Source organism: Sphaeramia orbicularis, chromosome 1 (genome assembly GCF_902148855.1).
Source record: "Sphaeramia orbicularis chromosome 1, fSphaOr1.1, whole genome shotgun sequence".
In the NCBI taxonomy this organism is placed as follows: Eukaryota; Metazoa; Chordata; class Actinopteri; order Kurtiformes; family Apogonidae; genus Sphaeramia; species Sphaeramia orbicularis.
This window is the reverse complement of record NC_043957.1, coordinates 2,352,036-2,366,503: the sequence shown is the minus strand read 5'-3', so window position 1 is coordinate 2,366,503 and position 14,468 is coordinate 2,352,036. Positions and strand designations below refer to the sequence as shown.

General features: G+C 37.0%; 1 protein-coding gene across 1 annotated transcript in view; it reads left to right on the top strand.

Annotated features, from left to right (window-relative positions):
- The window catches only part of tenm3 (teneurin transmembrane protein 3), a 776,142-nt gene that overhangs the window by 432,444 nt on the left and 329,230 nt on the right, over positions 1–14,468 (top strand). The window contains exons 9-10 of the mRNA XM_030128911.1: positions 2,381–2,554; positions 8,442–8,506. Of these exons, the coding sequence (XP_029984771.1) occupies positions 2,381–2,554; positions 8,442–8,506 (239 nt within the window). The remainder of the gene's footprint in view (positions 1–2,380; positions 2,555–8,441; positions 8,507–14,468) is intronic.

The following is a 14,468-nucleotide window of genomic DNA, read 5'->3' as shown; positions in this document are numbered from 1 at the left end:
AAATGGTTAACCTTCAATTCATTCTACAGCAAAACCAAAGGACTCACTCACTTACAAACTAAATACTATATATACTTTGCTTTTCACATTTTCAAAATATACAGTACATATACAAAAAAACATTAAAATGGTTAAAACTAAAAATAAATAAATAAATTAATTAATTAATTAATTAATAAAACATGAAATAACTATTTTGTGGACTAAAATATAATACAAATGATTATTTTTAACAGGACAAAATGACATGTGGCATAAACACATTGATTTTAACACGGGTCCATTTTGACCCATTTTTGGAAGAGCGGATGGTTCAGACACTCATGCACTGAAGAGTTAAAGGTGCATTTAGAAAAACGATGTCACACTTCCTGTTAAATGTATTTTTGACACCTCACACAAACTGTAGACAATCAAAGGTGCAACCAGTGATGTTAGCTGTATACACATTGTTGTAGAACCACAGATAGGTGTTAATTATGGACTGTAGCTTTTCTGTTTTTTTCTCACCTTGGTAACTGATAATTATGAGTCTATCATAGGAGAAAGTTGAAAACAAAAGTGAAAGTAAGAACCTAGAACTTGAAACGTATACTTTTTTATCCTGTAGCTTCTGTACATTGCCAACATTTTTCAGTATTTTGTGTGATATTTTTAGTCCTTTTTTTGCAGTAATTGTTTTTGCTGCTAAACGAATGTTCATTGTCCCTGTGACAGTGACAATAAAGATCTATTCTATTCTATTCTATTCTATTCTATTCTATTCTATTCTATTCTATTCTATTCTATTCTAATACAGCAGATACATATTCTACAGTGTTAAATGTGTGCACTCCATATAAACTCTGTAATAGTCATTCATTCATTCATTCATTCATTCATTTTCTGAATCACTTAGTTCTCCAGAGGATTGTGGGACTGTGTAAAGTTAACATAAATAAGGCAGTGTCTACTGCCACAGTACTGTGGCACAAAATATGTTTTTTTCCATTGCCACAGAGCCAATCAAATGTTAGCATTTGTACTAGAGCCAATCATGGACACTGTTCCATGAACTCATTCACCTCTTGTTGCCACAGTACTGTGGTGATATATGGAAGAACCAACAAATGAGTGATAGCATATAGTTTAGAATAGTAACTGTTGTTCTGTGGAGTTCTTTGCTCTGTACAGTCAGTGAGATTGAGGCTGGAGAAGGTGGGCGGAGCTACATGTTAGACGTGTGACTTCTCAGTTCTGTGTCAGTTGTGTATTGAGCACTGTGGTCTGAATTCTGTACTCTGAATGTTGTCTCTGTGGCTGATTTATATCAGTGTTGGATTTTACCTGCTTGGCACCCTTGCCAACCGGGAATCAAACCTGAGGCTTCCGCATTGCAGTCTGAAACATTACTGCAGTGTTTTTCAACCGTGGGGTCGCCAGGAATTCAAATGGGGTCACCTGAAATTTCTAGTAATTGATAAAAAAAAATGTTGAAAATTAAAATTTACTTATAAAAATGTACATTATATAGCCTAATTGTGATCTAAAATGAACGTTTATTTGCAACATATTCTAGCAAACTATTACATAATCAAAAATGAATTAATTTTAGCACAAAAAAAATGTCTCCGTTTTGAATATCTGGGGTCACCAGAAATCTGTGATGTTAAAATGAGGCCATGAGCCAAAAAAGGTTGAGAACCGCTGAGTTACTGACTGAGCTAAACCTCCATTATCCCTGAGTCTGACCTATTTGCGATGTGATTGCCTTGGTACTTTTCGGGATGTAAGAAGTTACCAGTCTAGGCTTGATATAATGAGGGCACTGATCGGTTCTGTGGTCATAGACAAACTGATATTTCGTGCCACAGTTGTGTGTCAGTAGCCACTTCAAATAATCACCAACTCAGGTCAACTAATATGAAATGATCAAGTGTGGTTAACTGGGCCTGAACATATGCTAGTAAGGGATTCCAAATGAAAGAAGAAAAGCACTCGGAGAGCGCAGACCTCTTCCAAGACACATCTGCGCCCCCCCGATCACTACCAAAATTTAATCATTCTTCCTTGTGCCACTATCAACATTTCCTGAGAATTTCATGAAAATCCGTCCATAACTTTTTGAGTTATCTTGCTAACAAACCAACAAACACGCACGCAAACACGCAAAGCAAAGCGAATAACAAACTCATGCACTCTGGTTGTATTTCCATGCTGTGACTGTGGTCATCACTATGCCCAATCAAAATAATATCAAAAGTGTCTGGTGTTGATATTTTCGTATAGAACTTGCAGGTATGATTTATAAAACGCGCAGTTACCACCAGGATGGAAATGGACTTTGTTTGTACCTCAGAGCTAATTCCGACTTCCTTTGTGTCTCATTTGTTTCTTCCAGGCACTTCCTCTTTAAGACAGGTACAGGCACCACCCCCCTCTTCTCCACGGCGACTCCTGGATACACTATGGCAACAGGATCAGTGTATTCTCCGCCCACCAGGCCGTTGCCAAGGAATACCCTGTCCCGCTCTGCCTTCAAATTCAAGAAATCCTCCAAGTACTGCTCATGGAGGTGAGACTCGTTACCAGAGTAATTCATACCGCCTTATGGTTATTATCACTAAATGCAAATCCCTCCCTGTTTCTGGCTTGTCTTTCGCTCTATACTTGTAACATAATTGCATCGGCAGCTGCTCGTTTATCAGCCAAAGTGTCAGTTTACAGGAATCAATTATTTGCCGTGTTGGAATAACTTTAATTTTGAAGTGTCTGTGAGCGATTCCTTGGCTGCTGATCTGCACTGATCTGCTTCCAAGACCCTCTATAGACTCCAGGTTCCAGTCTAAGTCTGAAGGTGTTCATCAAAGCGTTGTCACTCGGTGTTTCCTGAAGGCTTAGTGTTAAATTAAAGCAAGGAAATAACACAAAGTACAACCAGATACGCTGTAGATTTCCTTACATTCTGACTCCTCTGAAAGCTGCGGTTTTACAACGAAAAAAGAAATCATTGATAGAACTGTTCCAAGAACCTTTTGACAACCTTGTAAGCACAAAGATCTCTCAAGGATCTCTCATGGGTCTTTCCTAATTCTTGGGCAATAATTCTTTTGGAACATGTTTTTTTTTCGGGGCTTGTACAAAGAGAGGAGATCAGATCGTTTTACACAGCACTACCCCCCCGGTGGATGTAATGTAATATTCTCTAAAACTGATCATGCTTTGGCAACGGCGTGTCTGTGGAAAAAAAATCCCAGTCAGTCCACTCTGTTTCATATCCATGGGGTTTGTGAGGTACAATATGCACAAAATGCCGGTGCGCACACTTGCATAACTTCTTTTTCAGCCTTTTTTCTCCTGGTACAGATGTCTTCTTTCATGTATGTCTCCCCTGCCTTTGGCTCCTTTTCCCATTTAGATTGGACTTTCTTCACTGTACGCTTGTATTCCCTATTTCCCTGCGTCTTTCTTCACTCCCTCCTTCTTATCTCCTCCATCCTCCCTCCCGGTCCTTCTGCCTTGTCTCTCCTCACAACTAAACAAGCCAGCAGCCATGTATAAGAGAGAGCACTGTGTGACTTATTGCAGAGCATTGATTTGAGCAGCACCCTCTGCCCTGATCTAGTGGTTTTTCAGACTTTTACACTTCCACTTTCAGAAAGTGACACCTCCAGCTAGTCTAATTTTGTAAAAGAAGAAGAAAAAAAAAAATGCACCCAACTGTCTGAAAGTCTGAAAAAGCATAGATTCTCTAGAAGGATGAAAAAAAAAATATATATAGTGAAGCTATTAAATCAAACATCCTGTAGAGTGGGGATTTGGTGTCCATGCTGAATATGCAAATAACTATTTAATTTATTTGAGTGATTACAGTGCATTTTATTTCAACTATAGCCTTAGGATGACGATCACAGATACAGAACCGCAGCTATTGAAAGCCAGAAGTGACGGGATCTTTGGAAACTGTCCCCTCCGTCCATAAAGAGGCGTCTACTTCACGCAGCTGCTCGATTAGTTCGACATCTTAATTTATGGAGGACCGCTAGATCGCAAACTGCAAACAAACACAGGCTCTGCTGCTGCACTGATGGAGCATCTGCGACATAATGGACAGGAGGTTCTGAAGCTTAGATTTATGTCCAGACCTTCTCTGCATCTCTGTGATTAATGGAGTCATAAAAGCAGCAGCCAACACAGAGACGCTACATTCTGATTGGCTCTAAAGAGTATTTTTACATATGATAGGAAGGTTTTGTACTGCAGGGCATACTCTGAGCAGAGAGCAGCTGACTGATGCACGTGTTACCTCATCCTTTTGTTTCTTAAAGGGAAACGCTCAGTGGATCTTCAGGTAATTGGATTTTCTTTTCAGAAACAAAAGAAAAACTAGTGGTTAATTAGATTTGTGCTTTAAAATAGACAAATTAAAATCAAGTTTCAAGGTGTTTTTCTTTTTCTGTGTCAAAACAGATAAACCAAATTCTAAAAAACGGATTGATTTTCATTTCCTCTTTCAAATAACAAAAAAGAAAGTTACTACCTGACAGAAATAGAAAAATGGACCAAAAACACCTGTTTTTTTTCATTTTCTGAGACCAGATGTTGTCATATTCAAGGAAAAAGTGCCAAAGATTCTTATGAACGATGGGGTTTGTACAAATGAATGTCTGCAAACTTCAGATTTCATACGAACTGGAAGATTCGTACAAAGCCATCGTTCGTGAGAATCTTTGTGACCTAGGCATTTACGCTCTTTCCTTGAAAATGACAACATCTGGTCTCAGAAAAAAGGTAAACGACACGCACATCCAAAATTAAAGGTGTGCAGGATCCCAAAAAGTCGAACATGAAAAAATAAAGGAAGGTCCGCACAACCTTTGGGAGCTTACAGGTTGTGCGGGCCTTCCTTTATTTTTTCAACATCTGGTCTCAGAAAATGAAAAAAAAAAAAGAACAGGCATTTTTGGTCCGTTTTTCTATTTCTGTCAGGTAGTAGCTTTCTTTTTTTGTTATTAGAAAGAGAAAACAAAAGTCTGTCCATTTTTTTAAATTTGGTTTATCTGTTTTGACACAGAAAAAGAAAAACGCCTTGAAATTCAATTTTAATTCTGATACTTTAAAACGCAAATCAATTAACCACTAGTTTTTCTTTTGTTTCTGAAACGAAAATCCAGTTACCAACAGATACGCTGACTGGGAAACAGTGTAAAGAATGTAACGGCGCCTTCACCACCGTCATCTTTGTCAGCCATTTCTTCAAACATCTTTTCTGACAAAACTACTGGTTCGGTTCATTTCAAATTGTATATGTATCTTCCTTGGGACAATGGCTACAAAATCTATTCACAGTTTGGAGAGATTTGGATTTTGAATTTTTGACAATTTTTTTGAAATAGTGCATATTTGCCTTTACTTACAATGGGACGTATAATTATATTTTTAATTACTTTAATTTTTATTGATATTTTCAACATTTATAAACAATAATAATAATGTCACTGTTTGGAACTCATATTATTAATAGCCCATCCATCCTTTGCTTTTTCTGTTATTCCTTTTTTGCTTTGTTTTTGTCGCTGTTTCAGGTTTTGAATACAGTCTGTAAGGGCCATGTTTTCATGGTTTATAACATGGAAATGCTTAGAGATGTCAGTATAGTTACTATTGAGCACTGATAGGACGTATATATGGACTTTCATTTGGGTTCATAACGTGTGATCCTGAAGGGTTAAACTCAAGGTCACCAATGTCTACATTTCAATTATCTTCCTCTCCAAAGCTGCGGGTCGTAATTATTTCCAGTTACTTATGTAGCTTCCTTAGGACAATATCTACAACCTCTTCCACAGTTCTCAGATATTTGTATTTTGGAATTTTTTATGACTTTTTTAAATATTAAAAATGTGCCTTTCTTTAGAACGGTCCATATTTTGATGGTTTATAACATGGAAATGCTTAGAGATATCAGTATAGTTCCTACTGATCACTGATAGAAGTCATATATGGACTTTGGTTGAATGAGTTGAGTTCTCCTCCAGTGAAAGTACCACCCACTTCTATTGTCAGATTGATCTCCTGTATCCAGAACACAGGACTCTAACACAGAGACAGAACCTGACAACCTCACAAATTCAACTGGGGATTGATTCTTGATAGAACATGATGCTGAGATACAGGGACATTGGTCCTGTGTTTTTAAGTAAATGCAGTATGTGCATGGTTTTATTTATGTAGAAAAACTCGCTCCAGTCTGAGTTAGGGGTCCATTTGTTTAGGAGGGTAAAACCTTATCCACACAGAGTCCAGGTCTACCCATTAGCAGAATTATGGACCTCTGGATGGAGCATCAAACATTCACACTCTCAGTAATGATGGTGTCTGTAAATCCAGTCCACTGTGTTTCTACAAACCATGATTATGTGTCATTTCTAACCAAAGCCAGTGTGTTAGAACCAGTTACCAGAACGTTTTCATATTTCCTCAGCTGACAGGAGGTGGTCAGGGGGCACGGCAGCTGTAGAACATCCACCGTTTTATAACAAATGAAACCAGTGAATCTTGACATGTCTAGTTCAATGCACTGCAGAGGGTTTTATGGCTTGTTTTTGTAGTTTTCCATCCTGTGGCGAGTCACTCAGACGCTGTTATTGTAAAGATGAGGCTGTTTATATCCTAGTTAGTTGTAGTCTGATTTTTGTAAGCTCTTCAGATTCAATTCACTGCTCCTACCAATGGATGTGCGGTAATAATAGAATATTGATGCATTCAGCTGCAAATGATTTGTGAGGCCAGTGAAGATTCACACTCCCTACCTTCAGGTGGTTTTTAGGTTTATAGAATAAAAACACTCCAGTTAGAGAGAGCACAAGAGTGTGCCTTGGTTTAATCATAATTTCATACAGTATAAATCATGTTTTTTCCACACTATTGCAGATGTTTTGTGTATTAAACTGAGCCTTGGTTTCTTTATTTAACCCCAGCCAGTACAGTGTGAACCTATGCATAAAAGCTGTTTAATTGCTGCATATGAATACAACAGCTGAAGAGGTGGAAATAAGTTACAGCTCTAGATTTGAGAAGTTATTTTTTTTCTTTTTTCTTTTTTTTAATGCATTGAAGGGGGTTATAATGATGATTATGATAATGATTTGTACTCATTATTATTATTATTATTATTATTATTATTATTATTATTATTATTATTATTTCACACAACTCATCTGGATTTGTTTAAACACTGTTAAACTGCTTTTCCTTACCCTTACATTTATTTTAAAAATTATATATATGCCTTTAACCCTCCGGTATCCAGTCGTGCTTTTTACACACACTTTGCACTTCGTTTTAAAAAACTTCATATTATTTTTCACAATTTAAATAAGGTTAGAATTCAAAAGTTGTTCATTTTTGCATGAGCTTTAAAATTATGTCCACCAACTAAAATGTGCACATTGTAAACAAAAGAAAAGGACCAGACTAGCATCTGTCTGCCAAGTGTGCATAAAACGCACAGTTTCTAACATTAGAACCACTGTTTTGGATCCAAAGCCTTTAAGGCATAAATCCTGCTTTTACTGAGATCTGGGCTTCATTTGAGAGGGGAGGGGCTAAATTAATTTATTAACGTTGTTAATGTTGCTGTTAATCACTGACAAATGCCAGGCTGCAAAAATCAAATAAATGTGATCCAGTTTTTATGTAGTATTTTGGAAAGAAAAACCAAAAAAAACAAACATATTTTGTATTTTTCGCATCAAAAAATGTAGTGACATCATGGTGAAAAGAGATCGTTTAAAGGGTTAAAAACTGTAAAATGAATGATTATTTGATCTGGATGATTAGGACTGACCTTGATTTACAAAAATAAAATCAAATTAGAGCAGAAAAATAAATCAATATATAATATTTAATAGTTTGATTTACAGGTGTGCATTTTACGCACACTTGGTGACAGATGCTAGTATTTTTGAACATTTGACCAAAAATAATAATGCAAATTAACCAATGTTGGAGTTAATCATTGACATATGCCAGGATGAAAAAATCAAATATGTGATCCACTTTTTATGTAGTATACTGAAAAAAATAATTTTTTTTGTGTGTGTTTTTTGCATCCAAAAAAATGGTTTGTTTACATTACAAACACGGCATTTAAAGGGTTAAAAAATGTTACAGTTATTGAGTATTTGGTATTTTTATTTACGGCTTAAGTTAATGAAATAGAAAAAAGTGTAAAAGAATTAAAAACAAACTGAATGAATTTTTTTTTTTTACATTATTCCACGAGTGTGCGAAAAAGGCACACTTGGTGCTTAGTAAGGGCCTTGGTGGACGGGATACCAGAGGGTTAAACTGATTTATGTTTTCACTTTTCTTTAATTCATCTGCTGGACTGTTCCATAATTGACAGTGTAAACACATCTGTATTAACCTGTGGTGTGTGTGTGTGTGTGTTGGTGCAGGTGTACAGCCCTCAGTGCAGTTGGACTGTCAGTGCTGCTCTCCGTCCTGCTCTGTTACTGCATAGGTAAGACCACATCTGTATTTTCCGTCTCTACCCTGCACACCGTACTTTGAAATCAGCATCTTGAACACATGCAGACACATTATTATGAAGTGTACATTCTCCCCGGCAAAGGTTGACAAATGAGCCTTTAATTCATCCTTCCCCTGATCTGTCCGTTGCTAATCCGCCTGTTATCTGTCTCCTCTAATCTCCTCCATCTTCCCTCCGTCTCTGGCTGCTTCTCTAACAGTCTTTCTGCTACTCTTGTTGCTGTGCTGGTTTTCACTGGCTGCTATGAGCCCATCAGATAAACGTACTGCCAGGGTTTTCCTTCCTCCTGGCCGTTTTCCTCCCTTTCCAAATCGCTGCTTTCCAGGATGTGCTAAAGGTGATGGGCAGGCTAAATCCTAGGGAGATTTTATGCTCAATTTTAGCTGGAACCCACACTTAAACCTGCTTTTTATATTAGGTAATAATACACCTTTGGCAGACTCTGCTTTTGCTTTCAGCGTAACTTAATCGCGCCTTTTTTACAGCACATTTTTGCATTTTCTCTAACCTTACCTTCACAGTTTCCACACTCTGATTCTGTATCACATCAGCCAAAATCAGCCTTTTATTTATTTTTTTACTTTTTTTTTTATTTTTTATTTTTTTTAATTGAAATTGTTTGACGTCATCCCCGTTTAGTTTTATGTATTTATAGATTTGTGTTGTTAATGCGTTCATACCTCTGGTACAGGGTCAAATAAAGCTTCACGTTTGACAGAACATCATTACATTTCTCAGAAAATTCCAGCTTAATAGCAATGAAAGACAAGAATGTGTACATATGGATTTTTGCGCATAGCTGGGCTTTCTTTTCATGGTGCCGATGAAAGACAGGAATCTCCACTGTACCACAGTAATAACCTGTCACACACGATGAGGTGCATGGGTACGTCTTCAATAATCCACAGTAATTGTGCAGTCAGTGCTTTTCACCACTTGCTTTGTCAGGTTTGTCTGAATCTTGATAAACCCAGCAAAGCCTGTGTTGAAATGTCTTTTTTAGTGAAAGCTACATAAATATGTACATGCATTATGTGGTATAGTCAGGTTTTCTGCGTTTTTTAAAGCATTGAATCCGCTGAAATCCACTTATATTAAAGCGATTTAGGTTAAAATCCTCCTGATACAACACATATTCATCTCTCCTGTGGTTGAGTTTGCAGTTTACAAAATAGGTTTTAAATCTGATGGACACTAGGGTGGTCCAACAGTCATGGTAAAAAATACAGTTTCAGATCACCTCCAGTAGAACCCTGCATTAGGTTTATTCATTCAAAAGATGATTTAGGAAAAAAATTGGAAGAAAAAGGAGATGTTGTAGAGGTTGCACAAGTTGCTGGAAGTTTCCTGGAAATGGACTAATTGTTCATTTTCAGCAAAGATGAGCTGAGCTGTAAGAGAAGAGCAGGACTATCAAAAGCAAAGTTTGAGGGATTCAGCTGGAAATATATGGATGAAGTAACTCCGCCCACATCTGTGATACTGGAGTAAATATATGGATGAAGTAACTCCGCCCACATCTGTGATACTGGAGTAAATATATGGATGAAGTAACTCCGCCCACATCTGTGGAACTGGAGTAAATATATGGATGAAGTAACTCCGCCCACATCTGTGGTACTGGAGTAAATATATGGATGAAGTAACTCCGCCCACATCTGTGATACTGGAGTAAATATATGGATGAAGTAACTCCGCCCACATCTGTGATACTGGAGTAAATATATGGATGAAGTAACTCCGCCCACATCTGTGATACTGGAGTAAATATATGGATGAAGTAACTCCGCCCACATCTGTGATACTGGAGTAAATATATGGATGAAGTAACTCCGCCCACATCTGTGGTACTGGAGTAAATATATGGATGAAGTAACTCCGCCCACATCTGTGGTACTGGAGTAAATATATGGATGAAGTAACTCCGCCCACATCTGTGATACTGGAGTAAATATATGGATGAAGTAACTCCACCCACATCTGTGATACTGGAGTAAATATATGGATGAAGTAACTCCGCCCACATCTGTGGTACTGGAGTAAATATATGGATGAAGTAACTCCGCCCACATCTGTGGTACTGGAGTAAATATATGGATGAAGTAACTCCGCCCACATCTGTGGTACTGGAGTAAATATATGGATGAAGTAACTCCACCCACATCTGTGATACTGGAGTAAATATATGGATGAAGTAACTCCGCCCACATCTGTGGTACTGGAGTAAATATATGGATGAAGTAACTCCGCCCACATCTGTGGTACTGGAGTAAATATATGGATGAAGTAACTCCGCCCACATCTGTGGTACTGGAGTAAATATATGGATGAAGTAACTCCGCCCACATCTGTGGAACTGGAGTAAATATATGGATGAAGTAACTCCGCCCACATCTGTGGAACTGGAGTAAATATATGGATGAAGTAACTCCGCCCACATCTGTGGTACTGGAGTAAATATATGGATGAAGTAACTCCGCCCACATCTGTGGAACTGGAGTAAATATATGGATGAAGTAACTCCGCCCACATCTGTGGAACTGGAGTAAATATATGGATGAAGTAACTCCGCCCACATCTGTGGTACTGGAGTAAATATATGGATGAAGTAACTCCGCCCACATCTGTGGTACTGGAGTGTAGAACTGGTTGTGGTCCATTCTGTGACTCCAGTGTGACACCAGAGCAGAAGCAGCTGATGGTGGACACCATGATGTTAAATGCAGGTTCTTTGGTTCCTCTAAAGCGTTGGGATGTCCTTCATCCATCAGATTGTGAAGGGAAGCAGATCAGGGCTTTTGTCTCCACCAGCACCATGCGTTTGTTTGAACCTTTGGATCTGCCACAAACATTCTGAACAGTTCCTCCAGTAGACTGGGCTGATGATGCAGACTTTCAGAAGGAGGAGAAAACTGGGCATTCCACTAAAGCTGTCAGTGATGTCACTGACAGAGGGGCGGAGCTTATTCCAGACTTCAACTGTAGCCGAACAACAAATGCAGATCACAAACAGTACTGGCAACAAGTTGTCAAAGAACACAGGAACATTTTTGGTCATTTCAATAATAAACCAACAGTGGTTGTTGGACTTTCTAAGGAACATTTTTATGCGAGTGTCAGTTTGATTTTGAGAATAAAATTACAAATTATTCTAATCTGCCTTATTCATTTGGATAGTCCTGTTATGGTATATAGAGACATCTGCACCTGTCTGCCTCTCTACATATTAATTAATTTGCATAAAATTTGGACCGAACTAATTTGGCCAAATATGGAACCAAATGCAGGGTTCGAATCCAGAGAATCTGGAAAAAAAAAAAAAAAAATTCGGACCACCCTAATGGACAGTGGTTTTATTTGTCCTTTTACAGACACAGCCCAAACTGTAGAAATGAGGGGAATTGGAAAAGAAAAACTCTAGGAAAGAAGAAAAAAGAAAAGCTAGCCTAAGGGAATGCCAATCTGAGTTGGAGGCCTTGGCAGTGGGTCAGCTCTGCAGAGAAGCTGCAACGTTTCTTCACTCAGGGAAAAGCAAAACAAAACATCAATGTATCAGTTATTCAGTAGATATCTGGTAACAGCAGAGAAAGCAACAGAGGATAGAAAATGCACGAAATGAATAAACATTTGTGCGCACAGTGGACGGTCCTAAAATCAGAGGATGATCAAGTGAAGCCTTAACCCATAAAGACCCAAACGTCCACCACAGACCAGAAGCATCTACTGACCAAAAATATGTAAGAACTTCTGATCCACTAACCCTGTCAATAATTGGTGTAAAATACAGTTCTTCATCTTTTCATGGTCATCAGATATGACCCATTTGGACGTTCAGAGGCTCTGTAGTTACCATGGAAACACCGTCATCTTCTACAACATTGATTCACCAGTAAAACCCATGGAGTTGGATCAGTGACAGTGGGTTTATGTTCAGTTATTTATATGTTTGCTGAAACATGTTGTCTTCAGTTTTTTTTCTATTTCTAATGTAATAACCATTAACTTTAATCTAAGCTTAATGAACATCTACATGGTCAGTGAATGAATCCTGTAACGCCAAACGTATCATATTTGATACATGAGTTTTGAAGCCCTCGACACAATGTATTTTACTCCAAAAATCGCTTTTCTTCGGTTTTCTCGGTTTCTAATAGAATAATCCTCAACTTTAATCTGAGCTTTTACGAACATCTACATGATCAACAAATTAAATAGAACAAAAAAAAATATATGATTTTCACTGAAAATATGCTGAATAAAGAAGATCATATTATAATAAATGGTGATAAATTAAAAATAAGAAAAGTTGAACGGAGAAAAAAATATTTTGGAACTGCAAAAAAAGTAGCACTGGATCTTTATTGGTTAAAACAACAGTGTGACAGCACTTTCATGCACAAACAAGACTTAAATACAGTAAATATGCTTTTTACATTAAATAATAAGTAACAGTAATATCACTTTTAACATGATCATTGACCATAAACTCTGTTGGAAACCACAAATAGAATGTATCAAACGTAAAATGTCCAAGGCTGTTGCGATTCTTTATAAAACTCGAGATTTGTTAAACAAAAAATGTTTGCATATATTGTATTGTTCATTTGTAATGCCATATATGTCAGACTGTGTGGAAATATGGGGTAATGTGTATAAAACTAATATAGACCCGATAATTAAACTCCAAAAAAAAGCTATTAGAGTCATAAACAAAGCCGGTTATCTTCAATCAAGTCATTCACTTTTTGTAGAATCTGGTTTACTACAATTTTTTGATATTGTATATTTAAAAACAATGGAATTTATGTTTCGTGCTAAAAGTAAAAATCTTCTTGTTTGTATTCAGAAAATTTTAAAGTTAAGAGAAGGGAATTATAATTTAAGAGGGATGTTTGTGTCTGAAACATGTACAGTAAGAACAAATGTTAAATATCACTGTGTTTCTGTTACTGGTGTCAAATTATGGAACAAACTGAAGGATGAAGTGAAATTGTGTAGCTCACTGTCGAGTTTCAAAAAAGCTTTAACTTGTCGAATTCTCAAGGGCTATGAAAGTCATATGATTTCAAAGTGACTTAAGAAACCGAATGTAGACTAATTTGTGTTAATGTTTAATCTGCTGTAACTTCAGGTGTGGCGTTGGAGAAAGGATGGGAATAGGAGAAGCAGAAATAAGCCTCTGGCTTCAGCTTCTTCCTTTTTCAGTTAACAATTGTGTTAATTTTATGTTTGTTTGTTTTTTAATATGTATGTGTTTTGTACATAACTGAAATAAGCATTCATTCATTCATCATGCATTTCTACATCAGTCCCATAAATAGATACAAAACCTCCAGCCTGAACTCATCCCCCATTCTATTTTTATTTTTTAATTATTGGTTTATTTAATAGGGACATTAAACATGAACTCACATTGCTGTAAATGTACCAGAATTTGCCCAATGGTTATTTTTCATCTGCTGTCCCTGGACAGATGTTAAATTGTCACCTTAAAAAGTAGCACAAGGTTATAAACATGCAATTTATTAAAAAAAGTATAGATATAAACTTAAAATACCGGAACACAGACTAGTACAATGTGAGTACGCAGGACAAAAATGTACAATTACTCATCAGACTGTAAATAAGTAAAAAAAAAATAAATAAAATGTTAAAATACAGTTTGACTTAGAAATATGAAACAATCCAACAGAAATAGGAGTAAAAATGTCTGTTGTTGCCAGCTCCAGTTATTAACCCTTTCATGTATACTGGTCACTACAGTGGACAGTTATTCTACAGCTGTTCTCTTGAATATTCATGGATTTATTTTTTTTTTACACATATCTGTATTAAAGTTTTAAGACACTACATATCTTTTCTGACATGAATTGGTAACATTATGTAGATCTCCCCTGAGCATAAATTCCCAGAATCAAAAGCCCTCCCTCAT